Here is a 24,906-nt window from a genome sequence, read left to right on the forward strand (position 1 = left end):
TTTCCCTTGATTAACAATTACCCATCCCTCCTCCTGCAGCTCAAGTATACCTGTTTCAGAAAAGACTTCTATGTACCTCCTCAGACTAAATTGGTTCTCAATATTTTTTCTCTCTTTAATTAATTACAATCTCTAGACATTAGGAATAACAAGGACCTCCTTTCTATCATGATAATGTAAACATTAATTTTCATGTTAAATTTGCCTTTTAATTTTTTTGCCTTTTAATTATTTAAGGATAATTTCCTTTACAGAATTTTTTGACTATTTTAAATCAAATCTACCAATCATTTTTTTTTTTTTGCAAAGAAAGTGCTGATTTTTAATACAACAGACACCTGCTCCAGAGTGAGCACACAGGGGCGCACACTCCCACACAAACTTCGTATTTTACTTTAATAGTTGTGTGCTTCTGTTTCACCCTATTATCTATGTAGTACACCTGCTTTTCTCTCTTCTTAGAAGAATCCACCTGGCAGGTGGTATCTGAAAGAGGGAGGTATAGGCTATTCATTTATGAGAAGTGCTGGAAGGTGGTCAAAAGAGGTACCAGACCTATTGTGTTTTTAATGATCAGAATTCCATCTTTGATGGCTGTCTCAGTTTAATACTGATAAGCAATAGCCATACAAGACAGATTTATTGTGATGGTAAGGACAAAAGCTCACATTTTTCAAGTGTCCACAGAATATCACAAGAATCACAGTGTAAACATTACATGCACCATCTCATTTAATTCACTAACCAGGTTTACAGCATAGGGAATATTTACCACTCCCATTGTAGAAGTGTACTATCTGCAGCTACAAGAGATTAACTAACTTTCTCAGGGTCACACAGAGAATAAGTTGGTAGACCAAATTTCTGTTCTAGAAAGACTGACTCAAGATCCCATGTTCTAAATCACAGCTCTATACTGAATTTGGGGATATTTATCTACCAAAGGGATTGACAAATAAAAATAGCTATCATTTATTGACATCCTACTGTGTACAAGAGCACTTTGAATCCTCACAAAGAAGCTAATAGCAGTAACCACATATTTAGGATGAAAAATAATAAGACAATAGTTAACCGTCACATTGATATGAAGCATCACCTCATCGAATTAAGGCTATTTGAGTTGAATACATATTGTATAAATAGTATAGAGATATTTGAATTATGGAGATTATCAAAGAAAGACATTTGAAGTCTTCACTTATTTTGAATGCTCATATCATAGAAAAAATTGGTTTATGTCCATTGCCTCAAATAGAACTAGACCAGTGAATAAGAAATTTAAAAAAAATAGAGATGTAAGCTAAATTTTTAAAAGGATACCTAAGTACATTTAGATTGAAAATGAGCTGAGTGAATGAATTATTGCCTTTGAAAGGACTGATGGAAGGTGAAAGATGTCCACCTAACGGTGTTATTATAAAGGTGATGACTGGCTGATGTGCCAGTTGGCTATTCACTGAATATTGCTTTCAACTCCTTCTCTAGCAGGCACATTGGCTACATGGAAGCGGGAAATCATACCAGAGTATCAGAATTCTTCCTCCAGGGCCTCTCAGATGATCCAGAACTGCAGCCCCTGGTCTTTGGTTTGTTTCTGTTCATGTACCTGGTCACTGTACTGGGAAACCTGCTCATCATCTTGGCTATCCTCTCTGACTCCAATCTCCACACGCCCATGTACTTCTTCCTCTCCAATCTGTCCTCTGTTGACATCTGTTTCATCTCTACCACCGTTCCAAAGATGCTGGTAAACATCCAGGTACACAGCAAAGACATCTCCTACACTGGATGCCTCATTCAGGTGTATTTTTTTATGATTTTTGCTGGAATGGATGGTTTCCTCCTGACTGTGATGGCCTACGACCGGTATGTGGCTATCTGCCATCCCCTGCACTACACAGTCATCATGAACCCACGACTCTGTGGCCTGCTGGTTCTGGTGTGTTGGTTCATCATTTTCTGGGTCTCCCTGATTCATGTCCTACTGATGAGGAGGCTGACCTTCTGTCCAGGCACAGAAATTCCACATTTCTTCTGTGAAGTGGTTCAGATTCTCAAGGTGGCCTGCTCTAACGCCCTCATCAATAACATCTTCTTATATGTGTCCACTGCCATACTGGGTGTGTTTCCTCTCATTGGGATCCTCTTTTCATACTCTCTGATTGTCTCCTCTTTAATGAGAATATCCTCTGCAGCAGGAAAATATAAAGCATTTTCAACCTGTGGGTCTCACCTCTCTGTGGTCTCCTTGTACTATGGGACAAGCCTGGGGCTCTATTTCAATCCCTCTGCAACTCATTCTTCCCAGAGCTCAATTGGCTCAGTAATGTACACTGTGGTCACCCCCATGCTGAATCCCTTCATCTACAGCCTGAGGAATAAGGATGTGAAGGGGGCCCTGGGAAGACTCCACAATCGAGGAGCCCTTTGTCCATGATGGGCCACTGGCCTCAGAACCTAGGGGACATTGTGGGCTCCAAAGGCAAATATTGTGCATACAAATCTTCTGGGTTTTTTCCTTCCTTAAAAGACAGGCCTCATTGCTTATATTCCCAAAGTACCCATGGGTTTGCTTTTGTTAGGTTTTTTTTTTTTTTTAAAGATTTTATTTGTTTATCTGACAGAGAGAGAGATAGCCAGCGAGAGAGGGAACACAAGCAGGGAGAGTGGGAGAGGAAGAACCAGGCTCCCAGCGGAAGAGCCTGATGTGGGGCTCGATCCCAGGACTCTGGGATCATGCCCTGAGCCAAAGGCAGACGCTTAATGACTGAGCCACCCAGGTGCCCCTGTTAGGTTTTGTTTTTATGTTGGTTTCTCCTTAACAAACTCCTCAATGATTCTTTTTCTCCTTTTTCTTCCCTATTTGCAACCCATAACATTCTTTGGTCAGCTTTCCTATAGCCATTCCTGAGATTTCCAATATTTAGATGTGAAGTGCTTATATCAAGTGCTAGTATGGTTTACTCCTAAATGGTCCTCTGGAATGCTGATATCCTTTACTTTAATTTGGTTGTACATTTGCTTTTCCCTGGAAGAAATGGAATGGAAATCATACAATACTCATAACCAAAGTGCCTGCCATATCAATACTGTACTTGTTGCTCTACATCTGTAAATGTATGTATCTTGACATTTCCTTAAGATATTTTCTCTCACTTTTTCCCTTTTTTAAGATTGAGATTGGGATGTGGAATCCTGACTCTGAGCCCACACTCCTAAGTTTGCTACCATAGTGTTCCTGAAAACACTGCTGTCATTTTCAACTTCAAAAGTGGGGATGTTGATTTGAAATCTCATTTGTTCAGGTTTTTTTAATAAAGATTTTATTTATTCATTTGTCAGAGAGAGAGTGCACAAGCGCGGGGGGCGGCGTGGCAGACAAAGGGAGAGGGAGAAGCAGGCTCCCCGCTGAGCAAGGAGTCCGATGCGGGATTTGGTCCTAGGACCCTGGGATCATGACCCGAGCCGAAAGCAGACACTTAACTAAGCCACCCAGGTGTCCCTCATTTGTTCAGGTTTGTAGGTAATGTATTGCGTATCACTCAGATATTGCCTCCTATTTGTCTTCTTTCCTCTTCCTTCTTTCCTTCTTATCCTCTGCCCATTCTTTGTTCTATTGGACCTTTATTTCCCATTATTGTGATTTTTAGATACATCCTCAAGATCCTAATACATGTAATAATGACTATAATAGACTAAGACTATTCTGGGGGGAGAGTATTCACAGTAGGTGTAATCAGGAATTGTAGTTCCACACTTGTGAAATGTATTCAGAATTCACTTCACTTGTTAAAAAGAATTTTGATACAGGGCACCTGGGTGGCTCAGTTGGTTAAGTGTCTACCTTTGGCGCAGGTCATGATCCCAGGGTCCTGGGATAGAGCGCCATGTCAGGCTCTCTGCTCAGTGGAGAGCCTGCTTCTTCCTCTCCCTCTGCCTGCTGCTCTCACTGCTTGTGCACTCTCTGTCAAATAAATAAAAACAAAATCTTAAAAAAAAAAGAATTTTGATAAAAATGAGCCTGCAGTGAGGAGTGTAGTAGTAGAAGCTGTCAGCATTTCTCCTCCATTCCCAGGGATCCTTTCACTTTCTCCATTGCATACCAATCTGACTGCAAATGTTCAGCAACAGGTGCATGGGGTAAGAAGGAACAGGGAATTATGCCCCACCAAGGCCAGCTCTTGATGGAAAGGTGTGAAGTATACCATCTTCTTCACCAATTAGCTAAGATAATTCTCATATTTCCATTTTGCACCACTTTCCAATATTTCCCCACAGGATGAAAACCGCTCAGTTGTTGTGGGAGCTGACTAGGGCATATTTTATTGGATGTATTTTCCTCCCTATATCACCTCCCCTCTCCCTAACCCACGTCCTTGTTCCTTGCTTCTTCCAGTAATGTGCTAATGAATCGTTGGCTCGATGTCTTCTTCTGAGGAACCTAAATGAAGTGAGGTAGTAAAGATTGTGATGGGTATTAAAACAATATCACGGATGGAACTAGTAACTTTTGGGACAAAACCAAACTGAACAAAAAACAAGTATTCCATATATAATTAGACCTTCAAACTACTGAAAAAATCATCACATTTCAGCAATATTGGGGTGGCTTCAATTTACTTTGATTACACTAAGTTTCAAGCAGTGTTTAATTATTGTCTATGTGTACAAATTGAGGAGAGGACCAAAGAGGTAAATAAAATTACAATACAGAATTGTGAGGGTAATACAACCTGTTGAAAAGAAAGGTAAAAGTTTTCGACTCGAGTATCCAGAGAAAATATTTACTTAATGAAATTATTGAGCTATAATTTGCATACCATGAAATTCACCCATTCAAAATGTAAATTCAGTAATTTGAGTAAACTTATAGAATTTCTGTGACCATTACCACAGTGCAATTTTATTTTATTTTTTTAAAGATTTTATTTATTTATTTGACAGAGAGAGAGAGACAGCCAGCGAGAGAGGGAACACAGGCAGGAGGAGTGGGAGAGGAAGAAGCAGGCTCCCAGCGGAGGAGCCTGATGTGGGGCTCGATCCCAGGACTCTGCGATCATGCCCTGAGCTGAAGGCAGATGCTTAATGACTGAGCCACCCAGGTGCCCCCACAATGCAATTTTAGAACATTTCTATCACTCTAAAAGTTCCCTTGTCTCCAGTTGCAGTTAATGTCCACTCCCACCTCAGTCCTAGTTAACACCTTATCTGCTTCCTGTCTCTGTAATTAGCTTTTTCTAGATATTTTATGTAAATGTAATCATACAATATGTAGTCTTTTGATTCTGGCTTCTTTCACTTAGCATAATGGATTTTTGAGGGTTATCTATGCGGAAAACTCATATCAGTATTTTGTTTCTCATAACTGCAGAATAATATTCAAACATATAAATATACCTGTATTTGTTTATTCACTTATCAGCTGGTAGACACTTGGATATTCCAGTCTGGGGTTATCATGAATAATTCGGTTATGAACTTTTGCATGTGCATGTCTGTGTTGACATGTGTTTTCATTTCTTTGGGGTAGATAACTCATGGTGTAATTACTGAGTCACATGGTAAACTGATGTTTCATTTTTAAAAATCTGCTAGACTGTTTTTTCAAAGTGGCTCCTCTATTTTACATTCCCACGAGCAATGAATGATGGTTCCACATTTTCCACATCACCAACACTTGGGATTCAGCAAAAACTTCTAATGGGACAATACTCTTGAGCACTGGGTAACAAATAATCAGTAGAAATTTAACCGAAGAATGGTTTGGGTAGGAAGTAGAGAGGAGAGCTGGAACTACAGGAGAAAGGAACTACATACACACAAACATGGAAAATTCAAGACTAAGGCATTCCAGGAGGATATATGGAACTGATGACCGAGTTATTAAATAAACTAAGATATGTAGATGGAGGACAGCCTATTAAGAATCTAATTTGAGGGACGCCTGGGTGGCTCAGTTGGTTAAGCATCTGACTCTTAATTTTGGCTCAGATCACGATCTCAGGGTTGTGAGATTGAGCCCTGCATTGGCTCTGTGTGGGGAACAGAGCCTGCTTGAGAGTCTCTCTCTCCCTCTGCCCTTCCCCTCTCCTACTCACTCTGCTGTAAAAAAAAAAAAAAAGAGAGAGAGAGAGAGAGAGGGAGAGAGAGAGGGAGGGAGAGAGAGAGAGAGAGAATCTAATTTGACATACCAAGGATTTTGAAAGCAATGGAACGCTAGGGCCATGCTATAATCACAGGTGTAGTAATTTAGGATTGCTCTGAGTGGGAGAAATTGGAGGCAGAGAACATTTAGGAGACTGTTGAAGTAGTCGAGGGGAAAAGGTGATGGGGACCTGACCTAGCCAGTGGCAATAAGACGGGAATATTTTGGAAGAGAGGTGTATTAATTTCCTATTGAAGCTGTAAAACATTGCCATAAGTCTAGTGGCTTAAAATGACACAAATTTATTATTTTACATTTCTGGAAGTCAGAAGTCTAAAATGCATCAGCAGTGCTGCTTTCTTTCTGGAGGTGCTTGAGGAAGTCTGTTTACTTGCCTTTTCCAAATTCTAGAGACCTCTCCATTTGTGGGAGTTTTGGAATTCATGTATAAGACTACAAAGCCCTAGTAGAGACCAAGAACAAGGAAAGACATTTTGAGAAGAAGACCTACGCCCAGGCAGTTGGCTTGCTGACCATGGTCCCAGCCACACATGGGGAAACAGCCATATCCTCATGTGGACTTGGCTACAGCCCCATTTGGCCTTGGCACCAGCACCACCCCTCAGGCCCCAGAAGGAGACACATCCACCCATGCCTCTCAGGTAACAGGCTGCTGGCCTCACTCTGAGACGCAGACCTTGAGCAGCCAGCCTGTGATCCAGCACCAGTCTCTCTGATCTGTGGTCTTCTCCACATAAGAATCCAGAAGGACATGTGTCCATCTGTGACTTGGGAGGCAAACCTACTGACCTGGTCTGACCACAGATCTTGAAGCAGCCCACAACCCAGCTCTAGACACTCTGAGCCACGATGTAGGAGGAATCATGCCCACTCAGAGATCCAGGGGGAGACTCATCCATCAGTGCCCACTGAGGCAGACCTACGGAACTCTGTCATGGATGTGGACCCTAAGGCAGTTCTATGACATGGCTCCAGCCCCTCTCAGCTGTGTTGTGGGGTCATTCATGCATTCCTAGTTAGAGCCATACTTTTCTACACAACTAGGAAAATAGCCCTGCCACCTGTGGATCCTGAAGAGAACACTCGTCCCAGGGCCAGTCCTACTGACCGAGGTCCTGGAGGCAGTCCTGTCTACCCAGGGACCAGACAATGTTCACTTCTCTACTAATAGGATTTCCAACCACAGATTGTACTATAGATCCAGGAGCAGCTGTATTACATGGCTCCAACCCAACTCAACTATGACCCCAGAGGCAAAACCCCCAGGCCTGAAACCCAGCAGGAGAAGGTCTTTATCTAGAGAAAACAGCCTCTGAAGACTGAAAGAAGTGTTTGCTCCTTCAAATGCACAGACCCTAATACCAATACCACTTGTCTGCATGCTCTACCAGCTGACCTGTGAAGAACGCTAAGCTAAATACATACTGCAGTTACATGCAACAAATATTTACCATGAAACATTAAAATATATAAAGCTACCATATCAAGAGTGAGATATGTTTATATATAAACACATTACTAGTACACAAGAGTTCTAGAAACTGATACAGGTATTTATAAGAAATTGTTTTTTAAATAAGGGTGGAATTCCAATTCAGTATGCCAATTAGTTTATCAGTAAGTGGTACTAAAACAATTAGTCATGTTTTCGGGAGGAAAAAATGTGACTGGATCCACTACCACATACTACATGTCAAAATACAGTCCATGCAAATTAGAGATTTAAGTGTCTTTAAATATATTTAAGAAGAAAATGATAAAATCCAAATACAATCTATAGTTTAAAGAGATTTTAAAATTAAGGCAAGAAATGCAGTCTTTTAAAAACGGACTTCTTGGGGCGCCTGGGTGGCACAGCGGTTAAGCGTCTGCCTTCGGCTCAGGGCGTGATCCCGGCGTTGTGGGATCGAGCCCCACATCAGGCTCCTCTGCTATGAGCCTGCTTCTTCCTCTCCCACTCCCCCTGCTTGTGTTCCCTCTCTCACTGGCTGTCTCTATCTCTGTCAAATAAATAAATAAAATATTTAAAAATAATAATAATAAAAATAAAAACGGACTTCTTTGGGGGCGCCTGGGTGGCTCAGTCAGGTAAGGGTCCAACTCTTGGTTTTGGCTCAGGTCATGATCTCGGGGTTGTGGAATCGTGCCCTGCATCAGGCTCTTTACTGGGCAAGAAGTCTGCTTGAGATTCTCTCCCTCTGCCCACCCCCATGCTCTCTCTCTCTCATAAATAAAATCTTTAAAAAACCAGACTTCTTCGCCTAAGTAACACTTATACCTCTGTACAGGGGGCCTGGAGAGCAGGGTGTGAGGCATGCAGGAGGCAGAGGGGCTAGGCTGGGGCAGTGCCAGGAGCATGAGGGCCACAGTGCTGCAGCCCTGGGGTCCTGGCATTTTTTAGCAACTGTGAAGGCTTCCTTGCAATTCATTTCTTCTCACTACACTATTAAGAATTATACCAAATTGAAAAGATATGAATGAATATCCTAAAACAAGAAAAAGTAAGACATTACACTCTTCTTGTTAGATTCCTCTGGAATAAGCAGAATTGCAGATGGCTTCAATGGAATTTTTTTCTGACAGTTACAGTATTTGTTCTATGAGAAAACCAGACTTAAAATATTTTGACAACTAAGATGATGACTCTGATACACAGACATCAAATGATTTGCCAAAATTTACAGATGGAATCAAGGCCAGATATAGAAATCATAACTACCTGGTTCCCAGTCCTGTACTGAGAATTCTAGACCACACTACCTTTTGTGGAAAAAAAAAAAAAAAAAGAGCTGATACTGAAGTGTGTGATGAAGAGTGTGACTCACCTGAACTGGTCAACCAACACACTCAAGAGGAGAGTCCCATAGAAGTTCACACTGCTGAAGATGTTCCAGTTGTTGCAGAAGTGCATGCACTTTCTGAAGGTTATGATATAGAGACAGAAAACAATTCCTCTGAGAGGTTCCAAGACCAAACTGATGAGGAGCCACCAGCTAAAGTTTGCAAAATTCTTGACAGGAGCCAAGCTTTGAATGTGCCTGCCCAGCAGAACTGGCCTTTACTGAGAGCTAATAGCAGTGACTTCTATAAAGGCGAACTTTGTGAGTTCAACAGCAAATATTTTTCTGCTATAAAGCAGCATATGATGCCGAAGCACAAAGGTACTGATTCAAATGTGTGTCAAATATGCAAGGAAAGTTTCTCTACCCACATGATTCTGATTGAACACAGCAAACTGCATGAAGAGGATCCCTACATTTGTAAATACTGTTATAAAACAGTGATTTTTGAGAACCTCAGCCAGCACATTGCAGACACCCATTTTAGTGACCTTTATTGCTGGGAGCAGTGCGATAAACAGTTATCTTCAAGCAGTGAACTCCACCTACATTTCCAGGAGCACAGCTGTGATGAATAGTACTAGCGTCAGTTTTGTCAATGTGAAACCAATGATCCAGAAGACTCGCAAAGCCATGTGGTAAATGAACATGCATGTAAATTAACTAAGTGTTAGTATAACAATGGAGAACATGGACAGCACAGACTCTTAAGCAAAATTACCTTTTTTTGAAAAAGATTTTATTTATTTATTTAGAGAGAGGGCACGTGGGGGGTAGGGGCAGAGGGAGAAGGAGGGAGAGAGTCTCAAGCAGACTCCCCACTGAGTGTGGAGCCAGACACAGGCTCGATCTCATGACCCTGAGATCATGACCTGGGCCTAAATCAAGAGTTGGATGTTTAACTGACTGAGCCACGCAGGCGCCAGCAAAATTCCCTTTGACAAATGTAAAAACTTCTTTGTATGTCAAGTATGTGGTTTTCCAGGTAGACTTAATGTGAATGGTAACAGGCATGTTGCTATTGAACATACTAAAATTTTTCCTCAGGCTTGTGATGACTGTGAAAACAGCTTTTCAAGTATGCTTAGACTATTGCAAACATAAAAATTCACATTTATCTGAAGGGATTAATTTATGTCAATACCATTAACATTCAACACGACAAACTGAAGATCTTAAAGTTCATCTAGATTTCAAGCATTCAGCTGACTTATTTTATAAACATAGTGACAGCTTGATGAGGTTTGGAAATGAGAGGGATTAATAAGTCACCTTCCAGTCCATGAGACAACTTAATTATTTACTTTAACTTCTACAACGTTGATGTAAACTAATAAATTTGACATTTTTGGATATATTAAAAAAACAAATGTTTGTACAATAAAAGACGAAACATGAACATAACAGAGATTATCAATTCAATCAATGCGTAAAACACATTTGATGATGTGCATGAACAAGACGTTTCTCTTTTTATTGATGAACAACTGACATACAATATTTGATTAGTTTCAGGAGTACACAGTGATTTGACATATATACATCTCATGAAATGGTCACCACAGTAAGTCTAGTTAACAGCTGTCACAATACAAAGAATGGTGAAATGTTACACTGACTATAATCCATAAGTGGGTACATTACACCTCCTATCTTAATTATTTATAACTGGAAGACTGTACCTATTAATCCCCTTCACCTATTTCGTCCATTACCCCCCCGCCCCATAGTTTTGAATAGATGGGATACCCAACCGTGTTTAAAAAGATCTTTATTTAGGGGCGCCTGGGTGGCTCAACCGTTAAGCGTCTGCCTTCGGCTCAGGTCATGATCCCAGGGTCCTGGGATGGAGCCCCGCATCGGGCTCCCTGGTCAGCGAGAAGCCTGCTTCTCCCTCTCCCACTCCCCCTGCTTGTGTTCCCTCTCTCGTTGTGTCTCTCTGTCAAATAAATAAAATCTTAAAAAAAAAATCTTTATTTACTGCACAAAGGCCACCCAATGAACACCACAGCAAACAAGAGTCCGGGGAGACTTTATAACCCTGCGTGAACACGACAACAATGCCTGGCATCAGTGCTATGCCACAAAACCAAAAGCAGATATACATGCCTGACACAGAAAAAAGATTTACAGGAAATGTCATGACAATGAAACAAAGGCGTCAACGACCTGAGCTTAGGAGGGTGTCCGACGTAAATGACACTAAGAGGAAATAAAGGCCCCCAAACGGGATGGACTGCTGGGGTCTCGGGCTTATCGATATGGGGCAGCGACCGTAAAAGTTCTAAGATGTGCAGGGAGGCAGGCAGGAAATCTTTCACTGTGCAGGTTGTGAGGTGAATACGAGGGGTCCTTCCACCGCCCAAACCGGGGCTGAACCTCGCCCCACGCAACTCCGGCCCGTCCCCGCGCCGGGGTCCCACCCTCCGCCCATAGTCGCGCCCACATACCTGCTTCCAGCTCCAGCCGCGTCCTCCGAGCCGCATCCACGCCTCAAACTAAGCGCCCAGCCCAGCCCGCCACGCCGAGCTCGCGCGGGAGCGAACCACAGTTTGGCGGTCTGAGGTGGAAGCCCCGCCCCTCGAGCCCCGGCAGGAAGCGGAAGCGGAAGCGGCGTCACACGCCCGCCGGGGTCTCTTCCGCTGCGTCCTCCGTGCAGCGTTTAGCGCTTCGGGATGGTAGTGGTCACCAGGGGCCGGCTGTGGTGAGGGTGGCGTGAAGGGGAGGGATGGAAGGAGGAATCCAGGGACAGGTTTAGTCAGGGTCGCCGATGGGCCTGTTGAGGGGCCGGACCGCGCGGGTTCGCATCCGCCTAGATCGCCCGAGAGGCCGCTGGGGCCGGCGGTTTCCGCCTGGAGCCTCTATGGACCTGCTGTGAGGGCGCCTCCGTGGGGTCTTTGTATCCGCTGTGCAAGCGACCTTTGTGACTTTTCTCCTGAAGGAAAGGAATTTCCGCTGTTGGGAGTGACCCAGACTCCGCCCCGCGTCCTCGTTTCCTCTGGGACCTGACCGGTGAGCATTGGGAAAGTTGGTTCACAAGGGCCTGTGTTTCCTTTTCGTGTGGAAGAGAATGTTTCACCTGAGAATGTGGCTTTGTCACGCTCGTCTTTTATTTTGGACACACAGTATCTTAGTAGGAAGGTAATATGCTTGCTCGGATGTCTGTAGTGTGCGTATTTCAGTAGCCAGTTATATACACGTACACCACAAGTCTGTACTAAAGAGAAACAGTTTTCATCTACCTTAACATCCTTCCCTCCCGAACCCGCCCATCCCCACCAAGTTTCAAACCAGGGGACTCCTGGAGAAAAGAATGGAGGCTTTATTACCCCACTTTAAGAATAATTGAATTTCACAATTATAGGACATTTGGATTAAGTGTGTATTTTCCTGACATTTTCGTTTCGTAGGATCTTAACCCTAAAGGAAATGTAAATACTACTGCTATGGCTGTGCGTCGAAATAGATTGACCCATTTTCGCATTTTGCATGGTTGCTCTCTCTGGCTAAAGAAATGTATTTTTTAGTGGACTGTTTGAGAGTAAAAAGGAAATAAATTGCAGGCATGATATTTGGCCTTTAAATACTTGGTAATATGTCTCCTAAAGATAAGGACATTTTGCTACTAAAATAACACATTGATTTTGCCCCCCAAAATTAAAAATGTTATCTAATGTCTGCTCTGTAAAAATTAAAATCTTACACATTGTTTCAAAATATGCTTTTGGATCTAGGACATGATCAAGGTTCATATATGACAATTGTTTCTTTCAGTCTCTTAAGCTAGAGCAGAGCTATTATTTCTTCATAATACTGACTTGAGTCACATGTTCTTTGAGAAACTCATACTTTCTGATATTTGTGGTTTTATATCCATGGTGTGTTTAAATATTTTCTTTATCTTGTAATTTTGTAATATGGTAATCGGGTCCAGTACAGAGGTAGATAGACTTCTGTCAGAAACGGCCGAGGTAGTAATGCAGCGGGGGCTTAGGAGTGCAAGAGCACCTGTCTCAGGGTTTCTAAGAGACCAGGTTCAGCCACTGGTCTCTGACAAAATCAAAGATAGAGAAAGGAGTGGTGGTGAAACAAGATAGAAATATACATCAGTGAGGCCGATACCAGGAAGAGAGGGAACTAGCATCTCAGAGATGGTCTCCAGAGTTCTGAAAATACTTCCGTTTTTTTATAAGGAACATGTGGAACAAAGGTCAGTGTGCACCTCAGGTGAGCAAAGAAAATCCGGTCAGTCGTTGCCTTGGAGTCAATCACAAGGGGTCTTGCTGGCTCAGGGCAGCCCTTAAAGCTTGAGCGGGAAGTTTCAGTTCCCATCTGGGATGCTTTGCCCGTTTGGACTTTTGTCCGAGTTAAGAAATGAGCTGGAAAGAAGACCTTAATCAATTAGAAAGTTTGAGGTCAAAATGGAGGTGGTTGCAGTCCTCTTTCAGTGACTGCATTACGATTTGTTGGCTCTAAGGCCCGGAATTGCTCGGCTCTGCCTTCGTAGTGCACAAGCAACCATACACCTTAGTAAATAAATGGATATGGCTTTGTTCCAATAAAGCTTGATTTACAGAAACAGCCCTGTGATTGATAGTTTGTCAGCTTCAGGGCCAGAGGCTTCAAAAGATCTTTCACTAACTATTTTGTGGGTGATATGTACTTCAGATTATGTTGCATAGAGGAGTTATAAATGTACATCAGGAAGAGTCATTTTATCTCCCCCACAGTCCATAGTAAATGCTCTTCAAATTTAGTTACAGTTTCACAAAAATCAGTTAGTTATCTAACGAATAAATTGTAATGTTATCCTGTAATAACTTGTATATTAATGAAAATGGGAAGGATATGGAAGAAGTGAATGGCTAATATATATAAACAAACACATGCACATAAATAAATACATACAACATGTCAATCCAGTACAGTTTAGGTTTAGTTTAGGTTTCTGGAATTGGTCTTGGGGTGATTGTTGATGTCCATAGTTTACTTCTTCAGGGCCAATCCCCTGTTTTCCAGTCTTGACGTTGGCATTAGTCTTTGCATTTCCCCCTGCAGTGTTGCATTGTTTCTGGGTTATTTTGTCCAGTGGTGGGGAATTCCAGGATCCTCTTTTTAGCTTTTCCTACCATGGTGGTCCTTACCCTATGGGTCAGAGATAAAGGAATTCGGCGGGTTGCCAAAAATTCCAACTATATATTTAGGTTTTGGGGAGAGAAATAAACATAGGGTGGGTGCTTACTGCAGCTGGGTCCAGTGTGAGTTCATTGAAGTTAAGACTTTTTAAAAAATCACCTGACTACCATAAGTCTCCACTTTGGTGGTGTGCCACAATGATATTTTGGATCCTCAGGAATTAGTGCCTTAAGTGTCCTCTTAGAGACTGTTTCCTTTTCCCCCATGCATAGTCACTTGTAAATGACTGTACATCCCTTCGTGAAGAATCTGTAGGAAGGTTTATAGTATGAATAGTGGTGATGGTGCAAGATCCTTCCTTTTTGAAGGAGTTCTATGTTTGTGATATGGCCTATGTCTGGAAGTTGGATAGCGGGCTGTGCTGTTCCACTGTGGTCAGTCAGGTCAGAGTTTTGGTTACTGTACTTGAAACTACTTGTTACAGACATCAAATAAAATTCTAGTACATAGGTTGGCAAACCTGGACCCTGGGCCAAATCTGGCCCTCCACCTGTTTTTGTAAATATAGTTTTAGACAAACTTAACCATATTCATTGGTTTACATATTTTCTATGGCTTCTTTGAAACCACAGTAACAGACTTGAGTATATATTAGCACAGAGACTGTTTGGCCCGCTATGCCTAAAATGTACTGTATGGACTGTTAGAGCAGCTTGTTGACTTCTGCCGTAATAGGGTGCATATCTGTTTCATTGCAAGGGACCGATTAGGCTGGGATCAGTGAGCCACCACTAGAGACCTCTGCAGGCCAAAGCACTCTGATTCCTGTTTCATTCCCACTGCTCTTGGTGGTTCATGTGCCCACTTTGTCTTTGGCAATTAAGTGCCGCCTACTTGATTTCTGCTACTTTGGCTTCTCATCATCCGCATTGAAACCAGGGAGTTCGTCTCAGTGATGGTATAGCCCCTACAGTCATACCTCACCTATCATGGAGAATAACCACAGAGGCTTCTAGGATGGAAGCCGTCCACTTATCGGTTTCTCCGTACCTTTGTGGAGAATCTTCTGTTCCCTCAACGTAGAATGGGGAATGGGGCTGTGTATCACACAGGATAAAGCCAATGCCACATTGCTATCTCCCTAGGATTTGCTCCTTCACGTTTTGTTGTGGAAGTTCTGGCATGTGAACTCATTACTGTAGGTCACCATTGAGTCTATGGTACCATCCAAGCAAGTAAGTTGTTAGAGCTTTCTCCAGGTCCATGAGCTAGTAAATATTAAACACAGACTGTCTAATAAGTGCCCCCATGTCAATGAATTTGGCCCAGTTTATTGTTACATTCCACCCTTATGGGTCTGGCATGCTTACCGTTTATTCCCCCACAGGGTACCCAGTTTTCTTCTACATACTATCCTAGTTGGAACTGTTTTGTTGTACAGGCTGTTTTGCCTTGCACAGTGTTGTATCGCTGTTACTCTGGACTGTGAATTCCTTATGTCACTGGAGGCAGTAGCAGGTGGTTTGGGTGGATCTTGAAGAGAAGGAGCATTTCCTTTTAAGACTTGTGCCCCAAGTGAGGTTTCCTCAGTATTTTTAAGCAGAGGAAGGCTCATTTCAGAAACCAAAGGGCAGGAGACTTCCTGATAAGGGAGAGTTAGTGTCTTGTGGATTTAAGATTCTGAGTTTCATCTTGGTCCGACTTGATATCCCCATTCGTTTTTTATTTTCTCATGTTTGATTTTTTGCTCCATAAGCACTGATAAACAGATGTGTCCATTAATAATTGACTATCTTGTCCCTTAGGAATGTTGGGCCGTTAAGCCCCAGAACATTTTCTTTTTTTTTTTTTTAAGATTTTATTTATTTATTCGACAGAGATAGAGACAGCCAGCGAGAGAGGGAACACAAGCAGGGGGAGTGGGAGAGGAAGAAGCAGGCTCATAGCGGAGGAGCCCGATGTGGGGCTCGATTCCATAACGCCGGGATCACGCCCTGAGCCGAAGGCAGACGCTTAACCGCTGTGCCCCCCAGGTGCCCCCCAGAACATTTTCTATGTTTCAGTGTTTTCTGCATAGTGCCTAGCACGAGACCACAATTTCTTAATTATTTGTGGAAAGAACAAAGGAATAAGCCTGTTACGATAAATTAAAAGGAGGCACAGGGCTCCAAGCCACTCTAAGCTCCGTCAAGTGAAGCTCAAGGGTGTTAACCAAGTTAAACACTTCATTTTTCTCCTCTTCATAATATCCGGCAGTATTCTAGGCCAGTGCTGGTCCATGGAAATGTAAAGTGTAGGCCAAGTATGTGATTAAAGCTTTTCGGTAACTGCAATAAACAAAAAAGAAGGAAATCATATGTAATAATATACTTTATCCCATCTATTGAAATTCAGCATGTAACCTATATAAGAATTGAGGTTTTTAAAATTCTTCTCATCATACCAAGTATTCAGAATTCATTGGACACTAAAGTTTCATCAGATGTATTTTATGTGTTTGAATCATGTAATAAATACAGTTGAGAAAGTAGATGTATTTAAGTTTATGCAAACATATTTAAGTTTTCTAATAAGTAAATCTGCAAGAAGTTTTAAATTTAAAATTTAATTAAAAATAAATAAAATCCAAAATCCTGTTTTACTAACTGCATATCAAGTACTCAATAGTGTATGTGGCTTCTGGCCACAAAATGGACAGGGCAGTTCTAGAATGATGTCTGATCATATTTGGGAATAAGAACCTCAGAATCTCAAACATTTGAGAGAAGCCTATCTGCATTCAACTGTGGCTCTCTTTTTTTTCTTAATTGCCTGGTATTGGACCAATGATTAGAGTTCTGTGAATCTAGCTGTATCAGCTATGGAATAGGGCTATGACATTTATTGTAAAGGGTTGTTATGATAATTAGGTGAGCTGATGCACGTACAGCTCCTAGTGAGACAGGCATCTGTCATGTATCTATCGTCAGGAGATGGTAATAGCTGTTACTGACTTTCATGCCAAAGGTTATAACATTTTTGGTGAGTTTCCCATATATCATCTACAGAGAGCTAATGTATGATGTTTGATGGTGAATTAGTAATGCTTACTGATTAATGATTGATATGAAAAGTACTCTGGGTAACACTGTGTCAAGAGTAATGACTGCCATATTTACTTAGATTCTTAAGTTGCACTGAAGTGATCTTGGCATCAAATTTCTCATCAGGCAAATTTCATCACTCTCCCAGGATGGCAGCCATTGATCTGACCCCTGGTAAGTCGTTGATTCTCATTTTCAGAGGATTCTTAAAGGTCACCCCTACATAATATAGGGCCCAGGGATCTGGGCCGAAGCAGTCAGGCTGCTGGTTCAGTTACAGCTGAAATATGCTGGAGAATGCTGTTATCTAAGTTAGCTTCCTTGTGTGTATGGTTTGGGACTTGGTGTCGGATAATCCCATTGATGAGTTTTATTATCTTGGGCAAATAAAGAATCGGATTTCCCAGGGATTAGGTTTCCATATACCTGTAAAATAAGATGATGACCCGTTTCCTCATGGGCATTATGTCTAGCATGTCCCTTTTATGGTTCCAGGTGAGGCAGGGCCACTCTGATATTTTATGGCAGTAGTGTGAATTTGAGATTTCTTGAGTGTGCAGGGATATACGGGAATCTGAGACTATGATGCAATGATTTTCAGGTGGGTGAATCTGGGAAATATGGTCATGCTGTGTTCTACGTATTCTTTTTTTTCCTCGAAGATCTTTCTAGTGGTCCTTTTTCTCTCCCTGAGGAAAATAGAGAGGCAGAAAGGATGGTGGCTGTCTGGCTGAAAAATTATCAACAGGTAATAAAAAAGCGTATCAATCAACAGAATGCCATATTTATATCTACCAGGTGGGTACATTCCTTCTAGGCACATCTGTGTCCTGAGCTCCTGACAGGAAATAAACCCCACACAAGGACTGGATCCCCAGTTGCATTTTCCCTGGGAGTGGAAACTCTCATATTGAAAAGGGAGTAGCCTGAAAATAATCTTAGTATTTCACTAATCATTTATGAACCTCATGAATACCAGGGGCAAGTTTCCACCTTGCTAGGTGCTCTGCCGTGGTAAGGAAGGTGTAAGTGCCTTTTTCTCAATGAATTTAGTCATTCTACACTCCTTATCAAGGATCTTTAGTGTGCTCAGAAGTCTGCTGCAATATAGGGAAATAAGAAGAACTGCTCTGGTTTTGCTGAGATAAACTCAAAATCTTAAAAGGTGCCATTAAAGCCATATGAGTGGAGATGAGCAGTGAGTGAGTCTAGGCGGGGAGAAGAGGACCTAGGAGCATAGACCTGTGGGAGGATAATGAGAAATCTCATAGCCCTGCAGGGGTATTGAGTCTTGCACCCTCATTCTCCCATGAACGTTGGTGTAGATCTTTCTTGTCTCAAGCCAACATGGGTGTGATGGTTTAGATTGCAGTGACCTTCAAGGATGTGGCAGTGGACTTCACCCAGGAGGAGTGGCTATTACTGGACCTCACTCAGAGAAACCTATACAGAAACGTGATGCTGGAGAACTACCAGAACCTGGTCGCAGTAGGTAAGGCTGCCAACATTCCAGATACGTGTCATATACTTCATGTGTTTCCAGCCTTGATGATGCCCTGTCTGAACATAATTGGAAAAAAGAGGTGCACAGTCCCTGCCCTAATGGGTCATAATATGCAGCGGGTGTTCTGTAAACGTGGCCCTGAGGCCAACAGCAGCACCATCACTCTGTTTGGAATTTACCATCTTAGACTCCACTTTTGGCGTTTTGAATGATAAAGCTGGGATTGTTGCCCCATCTTCTGTGTTTCATTAAGCCATCCTGATAATTGTGATGCACTCCAGTGTTTGAGGACCACTGTTCTAGTGGTTTCCCCATCAGAACGAAGATCCCCTTTCTTCATCTCCTTTATTTCCTATTTGAATAAGTGTCTTTATGCCTTTTGAACACGTGCATACATTCAAATTTGGCTTTCAGGGGTCAAGAGATAAGTACTCTAGTCACAGAAGGGGAGTATTTGCCTCTTTTGTGGTCCTTTCGGGATAATTTTTCTGCTTTCATTAGAAATACAGTTCTGGATTCATCAGAGGCTGTGTCATCTCTTGCATGAGGCTCTCCTGTTAATGTATCTTTTCCTGTGGACAGAATATCAACTGTCGAAACCTAAGCTGATCGCTTGGTTGGAACAACAAGAGCTGAGGACAGTGGAGAAGGGAGTTTTCCAAGGTGAGTGTTGTTAACAGACTTAACTGGTCAATCAGAGGGATGGCATCTTTTCAACTTTAATGTGTAAAAATTTTAAGATACATTTGTCTCAGAGGGCTGAAACTGTTTATCTCTGATGTTTTTGGATATCTTCAACTTCCTTCAGTCTTCTACTTAAAATTTCTATGATTGCACAAATGACTTGTCCTAAGTCTTTAAGTTTATCATTTTGGTGTATCCTCCTTGTCCAGGTATTTTTCACGTGTCTACTTGATGATACGTTACCTTGATAATATTTTGTTATTGTTTACATCATGTTTGATTTTCAGAAAATTATTTTTTAGTAAGCCACTGAAGTCTGTCCCTACACACTTGTTGTATTTTTCCCATAAACAAATTGGTGAACCTTTTTTCTTGTTATTTTATCATTTTTAATATTAAATAAAACTGAGTCTTTTTTTAACTTTCTTTTTTATTATGTTATGTTAGTCACCATACAGTACATCATTAGTTTTTGATGTAGTGTTCCATGAAAAACTGAGTCTTAATTTAAAATTGTTTAGCCTGTGATTTCTTTCTGCAAATACTTAAATTTGTGTTTTTGTTTTACTTCAGAATGGGAAACACAACCTCAAACTGAAAGGTCAGCGTCTCACCAGGATTTTTTTGGAGGAAAAACAGCCATTGAAATACAAAAAGTAAGATTGATATGTGACATTTCTTACATTCCACGTTGAAAAAAGATTGGTGGTCCTATTATAAAATTCAGTGCAAGTGTGAGATATTTGAGACAAATGGCATTCACCAAAAACAGAGAATGAGAGATACTCTGAATGTGATGATTTGGGATTTATAATCCAAATCTGTCTGGAAAATTATTATTCCTTAGATGCCACAGGTACACATTCCCAGATATATAACTTGTCATGGAATCTTTAAAACATTTTTATGAAATTTTAATGGAATGATCTTAAGAGTAGATGGCATCAGTTTTTGGCAGAAGAGTTCCCTGGTTTAACTTGAAAGAAATCAACAGGAACTGTATTTATGTAATGAAAATGCTAAGAGTCGTCATCATCATCATGTTTCTTGTATTATAAGGTTGAGATTTATAATCAGTCTGAAAATCCTCTCATCAACTTTCATCCCTTCATCAACAGGAAAGGACCCGCCATGGAGCAAAACTCTCTGACTGTGAGCAACGTGGCAAAGTCTTGAGTAAACATTTAAACCTTAAGACACACATGAGAACTCAAAATAGAGGGAACAGTTTTGAGTGTAATCAGTATCACAATGGCCTTCTTAATCTGCAAAAGAAAAACTCTGCTAGAGAGAAACTTTCTGAGTTGAATCAGTGTGGTAAAGTCTTTAGCCGGACTCCACATACAGTGTATGAGAGAACCAGCGTGGCAGAAAAGACTTTTGCATGCAGTGACTGCGGGAAAACATTCATTAGTCGTTCACACCTTCAGGCACATAGGAGAACTCACAGTGGAAGAGAGTTCAATGAATGGAAGCAGTTTATAAAAGCTTCCGTTTTCTCAGCAGGCCAGAATGAGCATGTGCAGACACACGCTGCTCAAGAACTCCATGAATGTAAACAATGTGGGAAGTCTTATGCAGATTCCAAGTGCCTCAATAATCACATCATCCGACTTCACACTGGAAGAAAACCCTTTGAATGTAGTGAATGTAGGAAAGCCTTCACTACATCCTCACGCCTTTATGTGCATTTGAGAATTCACACTGGAGAGAAGCCCTATCGATGTAAAGAATGTGGGAAACACTTCCAGTGGCCCTCACTCCTTCGTAAACACGTTCGTACTCACAGTGGCGAGAAGCCCTATAAATGTAAGGAATGTGGAAAAGCTGTCAGTCGTTCTTCAGTTCTTAATGAACATTTGAGAATTCACACTGGAGAGAAGCCCTATAAATGTAAGGAATGTGGGAAACACTTCGCTTGGCTGTCAGTCCTTCGTAAACATGTTCAAACTCACAGTGGCGAGAAGCCCTATAAATGTAAGGAATGTGGGAAAGCCCTCAGTAGTTCCTCAATTCTTAATGAACACTTGAGAATTCACACTGGAGAGAAGCCCTATAAATGTAAGGAATGTGGGAAAGCCTTTACCAATTCCTCACGACTTAGTGTACATTTGAGAATTCACACCGGAGAGAAACCCTATCAATGTAAGGAATGTGGGAAAGCTTTTGTTTGGCCCTCAGTCCTTAAAAAACATCTACGAACTCACAGTGGAGAGAAGCCCTTTGAATGTGGTGAATGTGAGAAAGCCTTCAGTAATTCCTCATATCTTAATGAACGTTTGAGACCTCCTGCTGGAGAGAAAACCTTTCAATGTGGTGAGTGTGGGGAAGCCTTTCGGACTTTCTTATATTTTAATAGCCATTTAAGAAATCACTCTCGAGAGTAGCCCTATGAACGGAAGTACTGTGGGAAAGCTTTCACTAGTGTTGTCCTCCTGATTTGACATTTAAGTATTTGCACTGGAGAGAAACCGTGTTAATGTAAGGAATATGAGAAAGGCTTCACTTGGTCTTCCACGCTTCATAAACATACACAAATTCAAAGTAGACAGAGACCCTGTAAGTGTACGGACTATGGGAAAGCCTTCACTACTTGCACATTTGAAGTCACACCGGAGATAAACGGTATGAATGTAAACACCGAGGGAAAACCTTCTCTGTTTCCTCAAGCCAAACTCAACATGGAAAAAATTGATACCAGAGAGCAACCCCTTGAACGTAAGGAATGTGGGAAAGGCTTCACATCGTAGTCATGATTTAACACCTAAAACATGCACAATAGATTGAAGACTTAACATACATAATAAGTGTGACAAGGTCTGTTATTCCAGTGCATTTCAAAAGATAAAAGAAGCCGCATTGGAGGGAAACCGTATGAATAAATATGAGGAACGTGGAAAGGCCCACAGGTGTCCCATTGAGTACATGAAAGAACTTACTAGTTAGATGCCTATGATGTTAAGCAATGTGGAAAAGCAATCAGAGTCTCCTACAAACCATGCTGGAGGAACACAGTGAAGTTGTTAAATGTGAGAGACGTGTGGGACTCAGCTTACAGGCTCACTTCATAGATCTGTTGTGAACACGTGCCACTCTGCCCTGGTCATTGGCTTTCTGGCCCTGATAGCCGTGCTAGTCCAGTCTCGTCTCTATGCCTGGTTTGCAGCCTGGCCCCACGTGGGACTGCCACCGTTAGACTCGATGCTATACAAGGCACCTGGATCCTCTAGATACACTGACCTTGTCTGATGTGTGAAGATGGTGAACACATGAATCAGTTCACTGCTCACAGAGTCCCATCTACAGCGCCTCATGCTGGTGAAGGGGGAGGATAATCAGGTTTCTATAAGTTTCCTGAAAATGCTCCGTTTCTTTCTCACACCTGATCTTTCTGGGTCAGGAAAGACGTTAGAAATGGTGAGGTTATACACCCTGATCTCATAGCCCTGGAAAGAGAGCAACACACGTAATACTAGGTTAGAAAGTATTTTTAACCTCGGGCAGTACGTGGAGAGGCTGGGAACAGAGAATGTTCTCTTTGTTCCTAAATCACCACAGCCTGGAAGAGCAATTATGTCCTTTGCCTGTGACATGCTGGCATGTGACACGCTGGTTCGTTTACATCACATCAAATGCTGTGACATAGGAAACCTTGTGAATAGGACCCGTCCTGATACTCTGTTATACTTGATGCCCCACTGGCAGTTCTTGAAAGTGGCCTTTGGACAGAGACACAGAATCCATCAGAACCTTGTTTCATATTTTGAGTTAACACATTCATATACTTGTAACACTTGAGCAGCCTTTAGTTACATCATGGGTGGCCTTGGAGGGTACAGCAGCTTATTGTCACTTCCCTTCTGGCTTAATCAAATCAGTGCAGTACACTCCAAATCAAGTTTAATGATAACTCCTGATCAGATGTGACCTGGATAGGGGCACCTGGGTGGTTCAGTTGGTTAAATGTCCCAGCTGTTGATTTCAGCTCAGGTCTCGATCTCAGGGTTGTGAGTTCAAGCCGTGCATTGGGCTTCAGGCTGAGCGTGGAGCCTACCTAAAAAGAAGTGAGCTGGGTACATTCCTCTCTGTGTTTGAAGGTGACTGAGATATGAAGTGATTCTCTTTAAGTGTGGGTATAGTCGTAACTGCATTGTGTGTATTGCAGTATATAATAACACTGGCCTTAAGTGACATTATCTCAAAACCCACAAGTCCTAATTCCATCAATTTGATACCACCATCAGTAACATCTATGTGTGCCAATAACAATGCTCGCTGACTTTCGTCTCAGTGGGATCCTCTTTTCGTACTCTGGGATTGTCTCTTCCTTAATAAGAAATATGAAGCATTTCCCACCTGTGGGTCTCACTGCTTGTGATCTCCTTTTCCTATGGGAGAAGCCTGGCAGTCTAGCTCAGTAGAGAAGCTCAGTTACCTCAGTGATGTGCGCTGTGGTCACACCCATGCTGAACTCCTTTGTCAACAGCCTGGGCAACAAGGATGTAATGGGGGTCCTGGGAAGACTTCTCCACCTAGGAGAGAGAGTCTGTGTTGGGCCACTGGCCTCAGACCCAAGAGGACATTGTGGGCCCCAGATGCAAATATTGTGAATTTAAGTTTTCTGGTTATTTTACTCATGTAGTAGGTGTATTTATTTTCCTGTATTCCCAGAGTACCTATGACTTGCTTCTATTTGTCTTTGTTTCTCAACAGCCTCTTCAGTAACTACTTTGTTACCTTTCTTCCTAACTTACAGCACCAAATTTCCGTCTTGGTCAGATTTCCTATAGCCATTCCTCATATGTCCAACATTAGATAATGAAGCACATCAGATGTGGCATGATTTTCACATTCATTTAGTTGGGTGTGTTCTTCACATAAGTGGAATGAAAAGGGTACTACGGTTGTAATTGAAGCGCTTGCCATATCCAGACTGTTCTTGCGGTTTTACATGTGTCATTTTATGGAATTATGAGATTTCTTAGAGATATTTTCGCATTTACCCTATTTTTCACAAAAAGTTTGTGATTGCAATCTATCCTACCCTGGACACAGTGACATAATTTTGAACTTCCAGTGTAGGAATTTAGATTTGAGTAGTGCTTTGCTTAGGTGTTTTTATGTGGCATATTGCATAGGGTAAGTCTGACATATTGCCTCATTCTTTGTCTTCTATCCTCTTTCATCCCCTCTCTCCCTTTATTATCTTTGTTAATTGCACCTTTATTTTCTTATTGCCAACAAGACCCAGGTGGAAACTACTTTTCTCAGTGCATGACTGGCAGCTGGTGGAGGGATAGAAGAATGAAAAATGAATGTTTAATGGGGAGAGTATCCTTTTGGGAATATGAAAACATCTGGAAATGGATAGTGGTAATGGTCGCACAAAAACCAATATACTTGATGCTAACTGAATAGAATTGTACACCTAAGTGTTTAAAATGGGGAATTTTGTTACATGTGTTTAAACAATAAAAAAGTGACTAAATG

General features: G+C 41.7%; 2 protein-coding genes, 1 long non-coding RNA gene and 1 pseudogene across 4 annotated transcripts; 3 read left to right on the forward strand and 1 right to left on the reverse strand.

Moving 5' to 3' along the window:
- Positions 1–1,476: 1,476 nt before the first annotated feature.
- On the forward strand, positions 1,477–2,552 carry LOC103676352 (olfactory receptor 7D4-like). Its single transcript, XM_008705516.2, has one exon. It carries the CDS (start codon positions 1,505–1,507, stop codon positions 2,438–2,440), a length of 936 nt encoding a protein of 311 aa, XP_008703738.1. The 5' UTR covers positions 1,477–1,504; the 3' UTR covers positions 2,441–2,552.
- Positions 2,553–4,342: 1,790 nt separating this feature from the next.
- Positions 4,343–11,592, reverse strand: LOC121102552. Its single transcript, XR_005834639.1, has 3 exons — positions 11,460–11,592; positions 8,995–9,087; positions 4,343–4,444 (listed from the first exon to the last, which is right to left on the reverse strand). It is a non-coding gene; the product is annotated as an uncharacterized LOC121102552 (long non-coding RNA).
- LOC103676353 lies at positions 8,375–10,835 on the forward strand (annotated as a pseudogene).
- LOC103676342 (zinc finger protein 501-like) lies at positions 11,592–24,906 on the forward strand. Of its 2 annotated transcripts, XM_040629384.1 has the most exons (7): positions 11,594–12,021; positions 17,355–17,402; positions 17,891–17,976; positions 18,594–18,720; positions 19,315–19,395; positions 19,990–20,072; positions 20,535–24,906. In XM_040629384.1, exons 2-7 carry the CDS (start codon positions 17,378–17,380, stop codon positions 21,801–21,803), a joined length of 1,671 nt encoding a protein of 556 aa, XP_040485318.1. In that variant the 5' UTR covers positions 11,594–12,021; positions 17,355–17,377; the 3' UTR covers positions 21,804–24,906. The 2 variants fall into 2 exon arrangements, with proteins under 2 accessions (XP_040485319.1, XP_040485318.1); XM_040629385.1 differs by lacking the exons at positions 17,355–17,402; positions 17,891–17,976 and having other exon boundaries at positions 11,592–12,021.

The sequence above is a fragment of the Ursus maritimus genome, unplaced genomic scaffold, assembly GCF_017311325.1.
Source record: "Ursus maritimus isolate PB19 unplaced genomic scaffold, ASM1731132v1 scaffold_14, whole genome shotgun sequence".
Lineage (NCBI taxonomy): Eukaryota > Metazoa > Chordata > Mammalia > Carnivora > Ursidae > Ursus > Ursus maritimus.